Source organism: Erpetoichthys calabaricus, chromosome 1, assembly GCF_900747795.2.
Source record: "Erpetoichthys calabaricus chromosome 1, fErpCal1.3, whole genome shotgun sequence".
Classification (NCBI taxonomy): domain Eukaryota; kingdom Metazoa; phylum Chordata; class Cladistia; order Polypteriformes; family Polypteridae; genus Erpetoichthys; species Erpetoichthys calabaricus.
In genome coordinates this window covers 244,088,432-244,103,900 of record NC_041394.2, presented here as the reverse complement: position 1 = coordinate 244,103,900, position 15,469 = coordinate 244,088,432, and the positions used below count along the sequence as shown (strand labels likewise).

The window sequence follows — 15,469 nt, the reverse complement described above, 5'->3', positions numbered from 1 at the left end:
GTATTAGTTAAGGAGACATAAAGAAAGGAGAACAGTAAGGGAGTTCAAATATAGGCTATTTGAACTGAAGTACACACTAGTAAGACTGCTAAATTAGTTACAAAGGTAAAATGAACACAGGAAGGTCATTTGCAATTTTCATTCTGAGTACGGAAACGTAGAAGAAATTCTTAACATTATATAGACATAAAATAAATCCATACTAAGACTTTAATTGCAAGAAAAACCTTTACACAATGCAAACCTCTAACAGCAGGCAGAAAACATAACTTTTCCAATGATTTTCATAGGAGATATATTTTTAAAGATGTGAATTCTGCACAGTTTGTTCTATAACTATATATTACACCATTATTCTCAAAGGAGCATCTTCTCATAGAGCAAAATATGCTGCACTGTACTTTTTATTTTATTTTGCTATAAAAGAACCTCTATAAGAAATGAAATTAACATTTAATAAACACATTTTCTACTATGTATTTTTTCTGCCTTTTATTGTTTAGAGTTACAGTAGTACTGCTGGTGTACATCACAACAAAAATATTATAGTAACATTCTTTGGAAGGACATTGATATCGGGCCATTAATGTGATATTCACTCAACAAAAGATGGTGCTGTGAAAAGTACTATTTTGATCAGCATCCAATACAGGTGAGTCAAGCTAGATGTCTGATCTCGAGTATTCCCTTAATGATTGATATAGACCTTTACTTCATGCCACCACTCCATTTGAATTTTTTGAAACTTTCTCAGGTTTTTGCTGTTATCATCTTTTCTCACCACTAGTCATGTTTTTTCTAGCAAGCAGTATTTCCTGTTTGTAAATTACTCCCCATCTCTGTATTTATCACACTTATTTTATTAATTAAGCGTAGTATTTTAAATTCATAGTGTTCATTTTATGAGTGCTAGATTATGATAATCTCTCAGTCTAATCCCCAGCCTTTTAAGAAATGGTATTTATTATTAATCCAAAGTAACATTTTCTTTTTTTGTATCCTGACTATAGTCTAATCCCCTTCTCTTCAGAGAGGTACATGTGTACAATTTTGAAACATTTTCCTCTGTCTGCTTATGCCGAATCCCCCAGAGGCACAGTGGAGTCTACTGTAAGGGAGTTATGAATTCCAGATACCTCAAGCCTGGTCCTTTTCTCAGTGTAGGAAGATATCAGAGGTGCATACAGTACATCAGGAAACAAGCCTAAGCAATCTTAAAGCCAACCAATGAGGTAGTGGAGAGAAGAGGACTGCCTCTTCTGGTCACGCCATACCAAACCTATAAAAGTAAGAGGTCTACAAAAAGAGGGCAGCTCACTACACTTCTTCAATAAGCCTTCAAACCCTGAGGTTGTGGGCTGAAATCCCAACATGTGACACTATGTGACCCTGAGCAAGTCACTTCACTTGCCTGTGCTCCAACTGGAAAAATAAAAGAAGTGTAACCAATTGTATCTCAAATGCTATAAGTCGCTTTAGATAAAAGTGTCGGCCAAATAAATAAATACAAATGTAAGCCAAGACTCAGCCCGAGTTGCTGCTACAGTCATCCTAGTGGAAACCAGATGGGCCAGATAGGTAAAGACATTCAAGAGGTTCATTCTGATAACTGAAACTGTTAACAGGCATACAGGCATAACCAGTAAGTCTGGTTTTAACATTTTATTTTAAAATCTTGATTCATGAATTGCCTTAGGGTCAAAAATGAATCCTGCAATGAAATCATGCCACTGTCATGCTTAACTGGTAATCTCATTCACTTTACAACTAATCTCACATGTTGTGCTGGACGCTCAAACTCCATCATTATTTATGGTTCTAGGTGAAAGAATAATAAGTTGATACTAAAATATGTATATCTGGTAAATTGTCCTCATGCCCAAACAAAAATGCTGTAAGGACAATTGTTTCTTTACTAACTGCAACACTTACAGTTAAGAACTGAAAGCAGCTGAATGTGCAAAAAAACTGAAGCACGCTGTAGATGTGAGAGTATCCACAAGGGTGTAAATGCTTTCTAGCTTTAAACTGAAATGTCAGCTCGAACAGAAAGTAAAAAGTCACATGCATTATGCTGTAGTGTGAGGTGTTTTGAAATGAAAGATAAGATATTTTACGTTATGGCAATATTCTATACCGTAATACGAAAAAAAGTCCCATATTAGTTAGTCAAATATAATAACTTGCTGTATAGCCTCTTAATAAAAAGCTATCTGCATTGCAACTCAAGTCAGAACAATGTACAAAAAGCTAAAGATCTGTAAATCTGAAAAGAGAAAGGGACAAACAGCCAAGGAAAATACACACAAAACGTAGAATAAGAGAAAATGATAATGTGGAAAAAATATTAGAACTATTACCCCTGGCTGATATGCTGATCTGTGGTCAGCATGTACTGATGCCAGCAGCATGTTCTTTTTTAATTAGCTGCTTTCTTTCAGGCCAAAACCCTTACAAGATAAGAGATATAGGAATGTTATTTAAACTCCTGAAAATTCATGACTTAACACCGGTTTATGTTGTTGAGGAGGTTACGTTTTCTGGATGTTGCTATAGTAACTTAAGTAGGTTTACACTTTAACCTAGCTTTTGGAAGTCAAATTTCATGGGAGTGTCTCTGCATATCCATAAGTGAAAACAGAGAAACCCGATACACTTTATATACTCTACAACCGGTTACACTTTTTGTGTTAGGTACAACTAATTAAAATGAATAAAGTACAACTGAGTAAGTTAAAATGTACACAAGCTTTGTAATAATCTAACAAAAAATTGAAAAGTGGCATAAAAGAGAGTATTTAACCTCTTTTGGCAGCAATGTTGTGAAGCATATGGATAAGCTTTACATTTCTTTTGCAATTAAGTAATGAAATGGCTTTAAAGGTTTTAAGTGTTTTTTTTCTTTTTTCCTACCGAGTTTACTTTTCTACTGTGTGAGCATTGTGACCCACACTCAGATATGCATATTATAGGAGAATATGCTGAAGTGAACTAAATATTACCTCCATGTGGATGTTTTTCTTCAGGTACTCCAGTTTTCTTCCAACATCCACAAAGACATTTATTAGGTACCTAAAGATTAACCCTGTGAAAGCAAATCACAACAACCATTAGAACCTAAGCTTATAAAATTACAAATATTTTCCTCTCATATTTTATAGCCATACATGTTAGATCAACTAGTAACTGTAAATTATTCCAGTATGAACATGTTTGAGTATGTGTGCATTAGCCTTGCAACAGACTGGCGTGCTATATGCTGTTGGTTCCTGCTATGCACCTGATGTTTTTGGGTAAAGATGTCGCTTCTCATAACCCTGAATTGGACAAATGAGTAAAAGAAGTGAATGGATGGATGGACATTTATACTGCTATACAATGCAAGTTATTAGTATTGTGCTATTATGACTTAATACTGTTACAACTGCTATGCAAGTTACTACAAGTTATTACTAATTACCAAGAGAAAAAGTTTTTAAGCACAGACAAAATGTATCTAGACTCAACAACCCACACAGGCTTGTTCAAGTTACTACTGATCCTTATATTTGCAGAAGAGAATAGAAGAGCAGGCTAACAAACTGTCAGCTGATTTTTGGTTGAGAAATTCCTCTTGGAGCCTCAGGCTAATGTGCTGCTTCTTCTTCCCCTTTCCATCTCCACACCTCTTTTGACAAGAATAACCTCTATTTCTGTCTGTCTCTCTCTCGCTAACTCTCAATCTATGTGCCTTTCTTTCTCATTCGGATATTAAGCAGTTTCCTCCCACAGTCCAAAGACATGCAGGTTAGGTGGATTGGTGATTCTAAATTGGCCCTAGTGTGTGCTTGGTGTGTGGGTGTGTTTGTGTGTGTCCTGCGGTGGGTTGGCACCCTGCCCAGGATTGGTCCCTGCCTTGTGCCCTGTGTTGGCTGGGATTGGCTCCAGCAGACCCCCGTGACCCTGTGTTCGGATTCAGCGGGTTGGATAATGGATGGATGGATGGATATTAAGCATTCTTATTGGAAATTTTGTATGTTTTAACTCTTAGCAAGTACAAGCTTAATTGCTTCACTGCCTTAAAAGTCCTCATCCACTTGTTGATCTGAGTTTCTACTGTTGTGACCCTGTTTCCTGGGAGAGGGATGTTAATCAAATCTAACTCTTCATAAATTAAAGAAAAAAACATTTAGTTAATGGTACTATGGTGTTGTTGCTGTCATGCAGATTCATTATTCTGGGTGTCAATTCCCATGTTTGGACAATGTCCATGTGGAGTTTGCACTTCTCCCTGTGTCTGTGTAAGTCTCTCACCAGGTACTTGGGTTTCTTTCTAACTATCCACCACACCAAAGAAATAATTAGGTTGATTCATTTCAGATCAGTCCTGTGGGTGTATATGTAGGCCTTCTGATGAACTTGCACCCAGTGCTGCCACCATAGGCTTGAATCCCATGAACAAGTATTGCATTAAACAGATTTGAGAATGTTATATTACACTTAAGTTAGTTAATAAAACACTTTCAATTTTCATTGCAATTTTTCTTGGAAACTGGCTAATTTACAATACGCACTGATTAAAATTCTTTCTTTACTGTGATGTGCTATTGCAAAGTTTCTACACCCATAATAATTACACATTAATGTTTTGATTTTCTTATATATTGACAATGCACACACAAAAGGTTAAATAAAATATAGTAAAATTAAAAAAATATGTTTTTAGCATAGTGGAAATATAGCTTGTGGCTAAGGTGATAAGATGTAAACTTAATGGTTTCTGGTTCAATCCCCACCTCAGAAACACAAATGTAAGTTCATCTCCCAGTGCTCTAAAAGTAAAAAATGAAAATAATTGTACCTTTGTGATTTTACACATATCAGTTATTCATCTCCTGAACATGTTTTAGCCATTTAAGGGCTGCAGGGACCAAGCACCTACCACAGCAGCATCAGGTGCAATGTGGGAACTAACCCTGGACAGCACAACAGTACATTGCTGGGCACACTGACAAACACACACTCAATCATAACTGGCTAATTTAGCGTCACAGATCCAACTAACATGAATATTTTTCTAATGTGTAAGGAAAACTTGAGTATTGGAGGAGAAGTCATCTCAAAACAGGAGAAAAACCAGAAAGAAAACTCAATGGCATTAAAGAGATTTGCCCAAATTGTTGCTGTGGCAGAAACTCCTATTCTGATGATAAAGATATGATCCTTATCTCTGCAGCTGTTTGTACAATATAGTTCAAATAAATGCTAAGTGCATTTCTTTCTTGAATGTTTGTGTTTTGTCTTCCACAACCTGATTTGAGGTGCAAATGGGTTGTTTTTAGGTTAGTGTAAGATTGAAGGCACAACGAACCTTTGGAATTCAATAAGGAACTCACTCTACAGTATAATCAGTCCAGGGCTAGTACTTAGTTTGGTGGAGCTTTGCTGTTCCACCTGCTGTCCCACTTTGTCACACTATTGCTGAAATTAAAATAGAACAATAGTGACACACGGGTTAATGCTGCTGCATCGTGACTCCAGCAGTCTGAATTTGAAACTCATTCCCAGTCACTGTCTGTGTGGATTATGCATGCCATCCCCATGTCTGCATGTTTTATTTTTCTTTGTACGTTTTTGTAGTTTTCCTTCCCCATCCCCAAAGACATTGTCTATTGGTTAATTGGTGATAGTACTGTAAATTGGCCCTGTGCAGCTAAGTATGTGATCAGGTTCTGAAACTGGCTGGCGTCCCATTCAGAATTGGTTCCCTCCTTTTAGGCACCAATCCCCTAAAAGAGTTTTTTGGGTTAAAAGGGTTTGTGATTGTTTTGTTGCCTTATATTTGCACTGTCACCATTCAAGAGGACAACATGGAAGTGGTGAAGAACTACAAGAACCTGGGGGTTCACATAAACAACAAAGTGGACTGGTCTGACAACACAGTGGCTCTGTATAAGAAGGACCAGAGCAGACTGTGCTTGCCAAGGAGACTCATGTCTTTTGATGTGTACAACAGTTACTGAAAATGTTCTACCAGTCCGTAGAAGCCAGTGTGTTGTTTTATGCTGCAGTCTACTGGGGAAGCAATTTGAGTTCCAAAGAAGCACAATGACTGAATAAACTTGTCAGGAAAGCCTGCACCTTCACAGCGAGAACCCTGGACACACTGGAAGCTGTTGTAGAAAAGAGGATGGAGGAAAAATTGGATACCATTATGCAAAATCCCCTCCAGAAGGTGTTCTCTTTGATCACTTTTAGCCATAGGCTCATTCCACCATTTTGTGCTAAGAAGGGCCTGTGGGGGTCTTTTCTGACTAGTGCCATCAGGCACTTCAATGCTTCCTCCTGAAGCACTCGTTAAGTTTATTTTTAAATACTATTTTTTAAATACAGTATATTAGCAATAGGCATTTATTTACTTATTTTTACATATCGATTAATTGATTGGCTGTGTTATTTGTCCCGTGACTCTGTATCCATGTTTTTATGTTTCAGCTACTGTATGCATGTAAATTTCCTCTGGGGGGTCTTTTCTCCCAGCTATTATCAGACAATTCTATGCTTCTTCCCGATGTACTCTTTAAGCTCACTTTGAAATTTCTGTACAATAAACATTTATTTATCTAATCTACTCTAGTCCGATACAGTTTACAAAGAATATAGATTTGCTGTATTTATATTATAGTTTATACAATGAACATTTAAGTTTACGTTTTTCAGCAGTCTATTCTCAATTATATTGACAATTATTTTTAAGTGTACTGTAAAGTAAAAATATATGTGTTACTAAAATATATAAGTAAAAAACAGGTCATAATCTCCACGATGAGTGATTAAAAGGAAATTCTATTTCTATTTAGTTTAACACAAGACATATACGATTGTATCTGTATTACCTAACCCTTGTGTGAGCGGGCGTCCGGCGCTCCACCAGTCCCAATAAACTGCGGCGTCTGGGTGCCGACAGGGTTAACTCGTACTGAGTGGGCGGCGCTTGCCGCTGACATTCCGGAGCGCACAAGAGAGAGACACATAGACTTGGCAAAAGGCGTCCTGTCCAGCGCTCTGTTGGTTGAAGCGACTAGTTGCAGCTATAGTGTAGTGCATGGTCTCAATGTGAACCATGTCTCAGAACTGAGTACAGGACAGCCAGAATATATCGCAGGGAGAGCACCTTGGGACTATGCTGAACGCAGAAGCGGGAGCAACTTCTTCGGAGAAAAGTTTGGTGGCCGCGCAGCAGCAGTACGCGGCGGGCAGTGGGAATATGGTAAGAAAGAAGCGCGCCCTCGCGGCAGCGAGACATTGGCGTGTATGTCCGGGTGCGCGCATCCCTTTTCTTCTGTTGTGTTTGCCTTGCTATGAGATGTACGCGGCTTATTTGATTTTGACATTGGTGTTCACGTTCCAAAGAAGAGGGAGAGATGGTGGGATCAATTTTCGACCATCTGTACTGCAACCCAACAGCATTTGTGTATAATGTGTAGGAAAGTTTGAATATTGGAACAGGTGGACAAATGTAAAGAGGTGCATTGGACGATTTTCGAGTGATTGTTTAAACCCTCGACCCAGATTATTCCACTCAATGTATTATATGTATACGTGTAAAGTTCGCAGAAGGAGATAAGCATTTTAGTCATTGATTTATAGCATCACGTTTCCCTTACACTGCATATTCAATACATTCCTTTTGCTCTTCTGATTAGTTTGGTTTATGGAAACGGGCCCTCTGCCGACACGTTCATGTAGCTGTCAGTGTACACTGTCATTTTTTTTTTTTTAAATCTTCAGCTGTATATATGTATGTCTGTGCGATAGACCGGCTGATAGGGCGCAGATTTTTTTTTTCTGAATGCCCTCGAGAGGTTTCATACTAGGCGTTCACGTGGCCCAATGAGCTCTTGTTTAGTTTCGTCTGTTCTGTTGAGACATGTTTATGCGAGTCCTGAAGTATTTTAAGAGTAGCCTTACAAACAACCAGAATTGTTTTGCATCCTACTTTTTGCATATATATTGACTTGTTTTGATTGTGTTTATAGTATACAGTCCATATTCTTGTTGCATGCAGAAATAATTATGGTGAAGTAGTGATTGTTATCAAACAGCCAGCGAGATTAAATGGTGATGTTCTGAAGGTTGTGACTGAAAGAAAGTGTTCCAAAGAGCCGCGAACACCGTAAATGCTGAATACAAGATGTACCTGAGTGAATAATGCAGAACTCACGAGATGTTACCCAAATGGACAGCAAAAATAAACAAAACATTGCAATTGACAGAGATAAATTCAAGCACCTGTGCATTTTAGTTATTTAGGTGTGGAGTTGTCAATATAAAAGCTTACATACTGCACAATTTCTATCCATCTTTAAAATTTATAATCTGTTGATACTGTTCAGCATTACGTGGAGCTGGTGTGTATTCTAGTAGCATTAGGTGCATTGTAGACACATACTCGGGAAAGGATGCCAGTGTATTGCAGGTCACATTTGTGTAAATCCACACTTGTTAACTATACAAAAATTTAGGGTTGCCAGTTAATCAAAGCTGCGTATCTTCCTGGCGACAGAGGAAACCTGAAATACCAGACAAAGGAAGAAAGTGCAAAATTCACACTGACGATGTCCTGGCCAGGATTCACTTCAGCCGCGCTGCCCGTCACACAGTATGTCTTTTCAAAATACACAATATTATCATTCTTTTTAGGAAATAAATTGGAGAGATATTCGTATGAGTTATAAAAAGCGCCATGCTTGCATTACATATTTAATAACTGCCATGCATTAAAAAGTAAGACTCTCACTCTAACATGATAAAGGTCAATTTTTATCATCTGAGACAGTTAATTGGGCTCAAAACATGCATTCATTTTATTCATGTATCTTTTTATGTTGCCAGGGTATTAAAGTCAATGAGCTTCTAATGTTATTTACATTTTTCTTTATTTAGATCAGTGTATCAAAAATCTATTCCAGAGGGAGAGGTACTGTGACTGACTTCACAGTATTTTTCTGTTCTGACAAAAGTAATTTTGATAGATGTGCACTTGTTTTTGAGAGTGTTTTGACATGAGGAGAAGGCACATTTCATGTACTGGAGAAGTTGGACCGTTTTTTTGTTTATTTTTAAGTCTTGTATTTTCCTTAAAACTAGTAGGTTGCCTCTCCAACTCTGAATTGTTTCTCATAGCTGTCACTTCTTATATTGAAAGGAACTTTAATTCATATTCAAAATAAACATAACTCTGGCATTCTGACATAGCTTAATCCAAGAGCTTCCTACATAAGGAGATGTGAGGTGGGGGGATTGATGTGTTGATTAGATTAATTAGTAATTTCCCAAGTTCATCATTTGGGCATACAGTAAAACAAAAGTTATAGCCCTTACCAAATCTACTAGGCTTTTATATTTACACTTTGGCTTTGTGTGCTGCAAGACATTTCATCCTTTGTTTTCCCACTGTTAAGAACTGAGATATTATGAATATTCATGCATACTGAAAAGAAAAAAGGGAATTCTAATAAAATATATATGTTGAAATTTTAAACATATGAAAGGTTCCTAGAGTTTGAGGAATAAACATAAAAAGAGAATAATATAATACATATAGTAATATGGTGACCATATTTAATATTAAAACATTGTTCAACGTTAACAGTATACAAATGTTATGGAAATACCCTTACTCCAAATCTGGAACAGTAAAATACTGCAGTAAATGTACACTAGTGAACATGAAAAGCCAAAGGCTTACTGAGCCAGAAAACTCCATACCTGATCTGCATCTGCCTCGATGCAGGTACACCAAGTTTTACTGCATTGTTTCATTATTCAAGAGATTTGCAATATATTGGTCAAGAAGTACACCAGACTTGAAATTGTTAATCTGACTCAGTCTAGTATTGGTTATGAGCACATAATATGGAACATCAGCATGATGAGAAACTGAGCATAATTTTTATGTAATTGTTAAAACAGCTTATGCAAAGAGCAAGGGCATCAGTGAAAGCAAAGAGAACCCAACTCACCCACACTCAAACCCAGTCCTTGAGCACTGAGGGAAAATAAAGGTTAAATGGTATCAGTCTTTGCTTTCAGAAAACTTTTCACTGAAAGCCACCTTTTGAGAGATCTCATGGAAGCTTTATTAATTCTAGCTGATATTAGCTCTAAATGAACAAAATCATAAATTCGAGCATACTACTGCCTAATGAACAGAATATCCGGGGGCGTCCCTCATGAAGCAATAAAAAGCTTAGCAGCAAACATTAACTACTAAAAACATCTACATTTGGACAGCGTCAGGAGCTAGCTTTGAGCTAACAAAACAAAATATGTGATCAATGTAAGGAAGATTATGATTAATTTTATTAGAGAGGGCCTGGGAAATAAGTTTCCAAAAGGAGAGTACTGGAAGGCAAAATCCATATGAAGTTTTCTGTTCTCAGATGAAGAAAGAAGATGGATTTAAAGTAATAATGAACAAAATTATTTAGTTAGTGAATTACACCTGTGTATAATCTTTTCTTTATTGTCATCACAGATGTTTAACATTTTATAAGACATTGGTTTCAATCTAGTCTTGAGTACTGATGTGCACTGCTTAAACTAAAATATCATGGTTCATTGTTTTCTTGCTTTCTCAAGCTGTTCATCAGACTTTGTTTTAGCTCAGAATTCTATCATATACTTTTGAGTTATTAAACATAAGCTGAAGGCTTGAACCTCTTCCGAGACTGATTAGCCTTCCTAACCAATTCTATCTATCTATGCAGAAAAGAAGTCCACACTATTGGTTTGAATTTTAAGAATTTTCGTATTCAAAGTAGCATTCAGTTTTAAAGTCCATGAGTTGATGCCTTTTCCTAAACTAGGTCAGGTTCTGCAGCAGTGCTCCACTGTAGATGAAATGCCTTAAAAATAGAATTCACTGGCCATGCAGAAATGCTGCTTCTTTTTAGCATTGTTATGAAAACTGCTTCAGCTTTCTGGGTAAATGGAAATCTTTTACTTCATTGTTTGCCAATCCATTCAGCTTTGAACTTTTAACTGTGCAGCTGGTTTAACAGTAGAATTCCTGAAGCCTACAAAAAACTTTTATTCCCGCCGCACCTTAACTTTCTTTGCACCTCTCCATCAGTGTCTTTTGTTTTGTAAATGTGTCGATTAGCGCAAGCAGCCTGCTGTCCCATCCCCACCTTGACAGAGCTCAACTCGGGCAAAAAGTTATCCCAGCTGAAGCCAAGGCTTCTTATCTGTGCGTGATGTGCCTTGAGTTGTAAAGGGTAAATAATACAGTACAGTACACCTCCAAAATTTGTGGGGGTTACATTCCTAGAGCACCCGCGAATTGTGAAAAACTGCGAATTTTGGATGTGGTCAAAAAAATGCCTATTTTCTTAATTTAAACCCTAAATATGCCCCCAAAACACTTTAATTCCAAACTCCGCTCAATACATTACCTTAAAATAAAGAATTTAAAAGTAAACCGGTATACTGTACTGTTATGTCTTCCGCAGTGCTAGAATGTAAAATACAGATGTTACCGCAATATGTACTGTAATTCATGCAAGTGCGTTTTCATTGCCAGAAGCCTAAGACGGTGCAGCTCGATTTGGTGGCATCTTGGGGCTTTAAGGCTTTAAGTCTGGTGCCGCTAAGATTCACACCGTTGACGGTGATTTATTTATTTTTATGGTGGAGATTCCAGGGACGCACCCAACCGACCAGCGCACACTCACAAACAGAGACAAAAAGAAAGCAAACCGGTAATCAAACAGCAAATAAAGAATGTAATAAAAACAAATGAAATGAGAAAACAATACCACCCCTGTTCCCCTTACGGCGATTACACATTAAATACAACAAAGCGCAAACAAAACACACGAAGTAAATCATGAAAAAGTTAATGAAAAACGGCAATGGATGAAATGTAATGATGAAAATAGATAGTCCAGAGATCCCACGTTGAATGGGAATGTAAAGATTGTCCTACTGGTAGTTCCTGAAATGGTGAAGATGGGTGGATGGGTTCAGGAGTGCTCCTTTCTTTGCAGGATGGCCATGAATCCACTTACAGACCTCATGTACACAGGCAGACAATCCAGACGCACAAAACGATCCAGGACAAAATGAATAAGTACAGGTAACCCAACCGAAGGCAGACAGACAGGAACTTACAAAAAAATCACAAATTACAAAAACTTTTTTTTTGCTTTTGGTCAAAGGCCCCCTTTTTCAAAGCAGTGCTGACACCCTTTGACCTCAACAGCCCCAGCACCCTCAGCAGAAGACCAATCAGATCCACTGCAGGGAGTTGCAGTTTCAAATTCTATTGGCTACTTTCACCATCCCAAGCCGCAGTTCTCTCTACAGTACAGTATTGCCACAAAAAAAGCCATAAAAATTGCAGAGGATATTTGCGGTTTCCGCTAACAATTATTAGTTAGGGTCTAAGGAAAAATCCGCGAATGACTGAGGTTGTGAAATCTGAACCGCGACTTTGCGGGGGTCTACTGTATATCGTTATTTGGAATACACACATTTCATGTGTGTTCTGTGTTTACAAAGATCTGGATAAGTGTAGGTTGAAATGAAATGCGAGGCAAGAAATGCTGAACACATACCTAAAGCATAAACTTTTTCCATGTTATACTAATAATGACGTGAAGTGAATAATGTGTGAAGACAAATATCAAATAAACACGTGTGCTTTTATCCAAGAATATGACCAAGGTAGAAAAAAAAACTAAACAAAATCATTCAATTTAAATGTTGTTGTGAATGAGTTACAAACCCAAACTCAAATGTCAATCGACAGAAAGCACCATCCAGAAATACGTATTAGCTTTCTGTCAATTGACATTTGAGCTTGTAACTCATTGACAAAAACATGTAGGAGCCTTGGTGTGAGCTGGGAGAACTCTTTGCCCGAGTAGGGGGGTAGGTTAGGGTATGGGATAGCAGGCTGCTTGTGCATTTACAAAACAAAAGACGCTGATGGAGAGGTGTGAAAAAATCTAAAGTGGGCCAGGATTACAAGTTTTTTCATGGGCTTCAGGGATTCTAGTGTTAAAAAACTTAGAGTTGGATTAAAAAAAAAACCTAGAGGTAAGTTGATTGACAAGTTTATTAGTTGAACTTGTAATAGATAATTTAGATATGCTGGCCCACATTTACATTTTTTTGTGTCTATGTCAGGGAAGCAAGGAATGTGTTTATTTGATATTTGTTTGATTCCACCTTCTGTTTCATAATACAGGTAAATGCAATAGTTTTTGTTTAGAGTGTATGTATATGCATTTCAGACATGAGAAAATAGTAACTGACTACAGATTATGTTTCATTGGTTCCTTTGATTATCTAGGATACAAGTTCATTTTTCAGTACCTGACTGTGGGTGATAGGTGGAACATTATGCATTATTAATTTTTGTTTAATCCTAATGATGAGTGAGTGTGTCTTGAAGCTGTATACAATGACTATCACATTCGTTGGGTTTGCCTGATAAAATGTTAACAGTGTGTATAATTTTTGGATGAAAAATATATGATAGAAGTATGTCTTTAAAGTTAAAATAAGCTCAACAGTTAAATAATGAACCAGTATAGTTATTTCTCTTCATCATCATTCTTGTGCTATTTCAGAGTATAGTTTTTTGGTGTTAGAGGAAATTCCTGGAATTCTACTTTTAGAGAATATTTTGTTGTCGAAATATCACAGATAAGCAAGTAGAACATTTATTATTCACACCCTTGGAAATAATTGAATTTAAAAGATGGGTTAATCAGAGATTACTACTAAACATTAGATTTATCATAGTAATAGTAAAAACACAGCATTAGTTATTGAATGTGCAATTTTTGCATTTTTTTTACTGGCTCAGTTCAGATATGGAGCAATATTCTGTCTTGAATAATTTACCTGTTGCCTTTTATCAATAATATAAACTTATATAAATCTTACTTTTAATATAAATATACAGGGTATATATTAAATCATTTGATCATATATAAGAATTGGTTTAGTAATTTCTGTTTAAAAAACCAACTCATTAATGAATGTGTCAGTCAGCATTTCACTTTTTTTATCATCATTTTGAAGAGCTCATTTATTTGAAAATTTCACTTGTATACTAATACAGTTTTGAAATCTCCATGGAAAATAAGATATAGCTAACTTATTATGTAATGTATTTTAAGTTGTTTCTATAGTTACAAATTACTTTGTAATATGTTTATGTGTGTATATATGTATATACATATGTGTGTGTGTATATATATATATATATATATATATATATATATATATATATATATATATATATATATATATATATATAATGTATATACATACATACTGTACTTCTGAAAATGGACACCATTTGCCTGAGTTTGGACAGTGAGCTTGTGTTAAGTACAACAGCTTACATTTTCAGTTGGAAAAAGAAAACGAAGAATTTGAAATTGCTGCTTAGCAAACAATAGGCTTGTTAGCTTAAATGAAAATGTGGCTGATTTACTTGTAAACTTGTTAAGCATGCTTGCCATATATCTTCTTGATAAACATCTTGTGAACATTTGATGTATTTGCCTTTTTTTTTTTTTTTAAAGATATGTGTTTTATGTTTTTATGTGTATCATACAGTACATATTTTACTAAGAAGCAAGTACTGCATAATTGAAAAGATAATCCATATTTATAGTTACACTTCAAGAATTACAAATGTCTAACTGGTGTACTGAAGGAAAAAAAACAGGTCTGTTGTGTAATTTATAAATTACACAAGTTAAAACTTTTTAAAATAGAACACGAGATCTGTCTATGAGAAGGCTTACTGTAAAAAGTTTTGTAAAGGCATAACGAAACAAAACAATATCAATACTGTATATCAAACAAAACTGGGAATGGCAACCACCATGGATAAAGGGTACAGTAATATTATAGTAAACACTGAATGAAAACATTTTGGAGTGCTTCATAAAGCAAGAAATGTTAAAAAAAAGTAAATCATGATTTCATTTTACACTGATTAAAAAGTTAATTGATTTAAAGCATATAGCCGTTGAAATTCTTACATAAAGTAGTATTAACAAAAAATGTAGTCAACTAGTTAGTTAAAATGGTATTTCTTGTCTTCCTTATTCTTAAACACCTTATCTACTTGAACACACACAGTACTTGGTATCAGGACTTTCCATCAGGAGTATCATTTAAAAGAAGAAAACGTCTGGAAAAGGGGATGCTTATGGAGTTGACTTTGTAATTGCTTTCAGAAATACACCTACTAAGCCAATTGTGAAGAAGCACAAGACTCGTATAAAGGTTTGGGGTTTCCGGCCCCGTATACTGTCAAAAACTGCAACAGAATAATGCACTATTAAAGTCATGCGTTCAACCAAAGACATTCATCCCTTCGCAGAGGGGAACTTAAATAAGGGGGGACCGGAAACTGGTGACTGGAATGCTGGGAGGAACCGAGGAGCGTTGTGGG

The 15,469-nt window shown here is 36.3% G+C and overlaps 1 protein-coding gene across 1 annotated transcript in view; it reads left to right on the top strand.

The window, feature by feature from the left end:
* Nucleotides 1-6,950: 6,950 nt before the first annotated feature.
* Nucleotides 6,951-15,469, top strand: part of tmcc3 (transmembrane and coiled-coil domain family 3) — a 55,661-nt gene continuing 47,142 nt past the window's right edge. Inside the window, exon 1 of the mRNA XM_051931324.1 lies at nucleotides 6,951-7,249. Within this exon, the coding sequence (XP_051787284.1) occupies nucleotides 7,163-7,249 (87 nt within the window). The 5' untranslated portion in view covers nucleotides 6,951-7,162. The remainder of the gene's footprint in view (nucleotides 7,250-15,469) is intronic.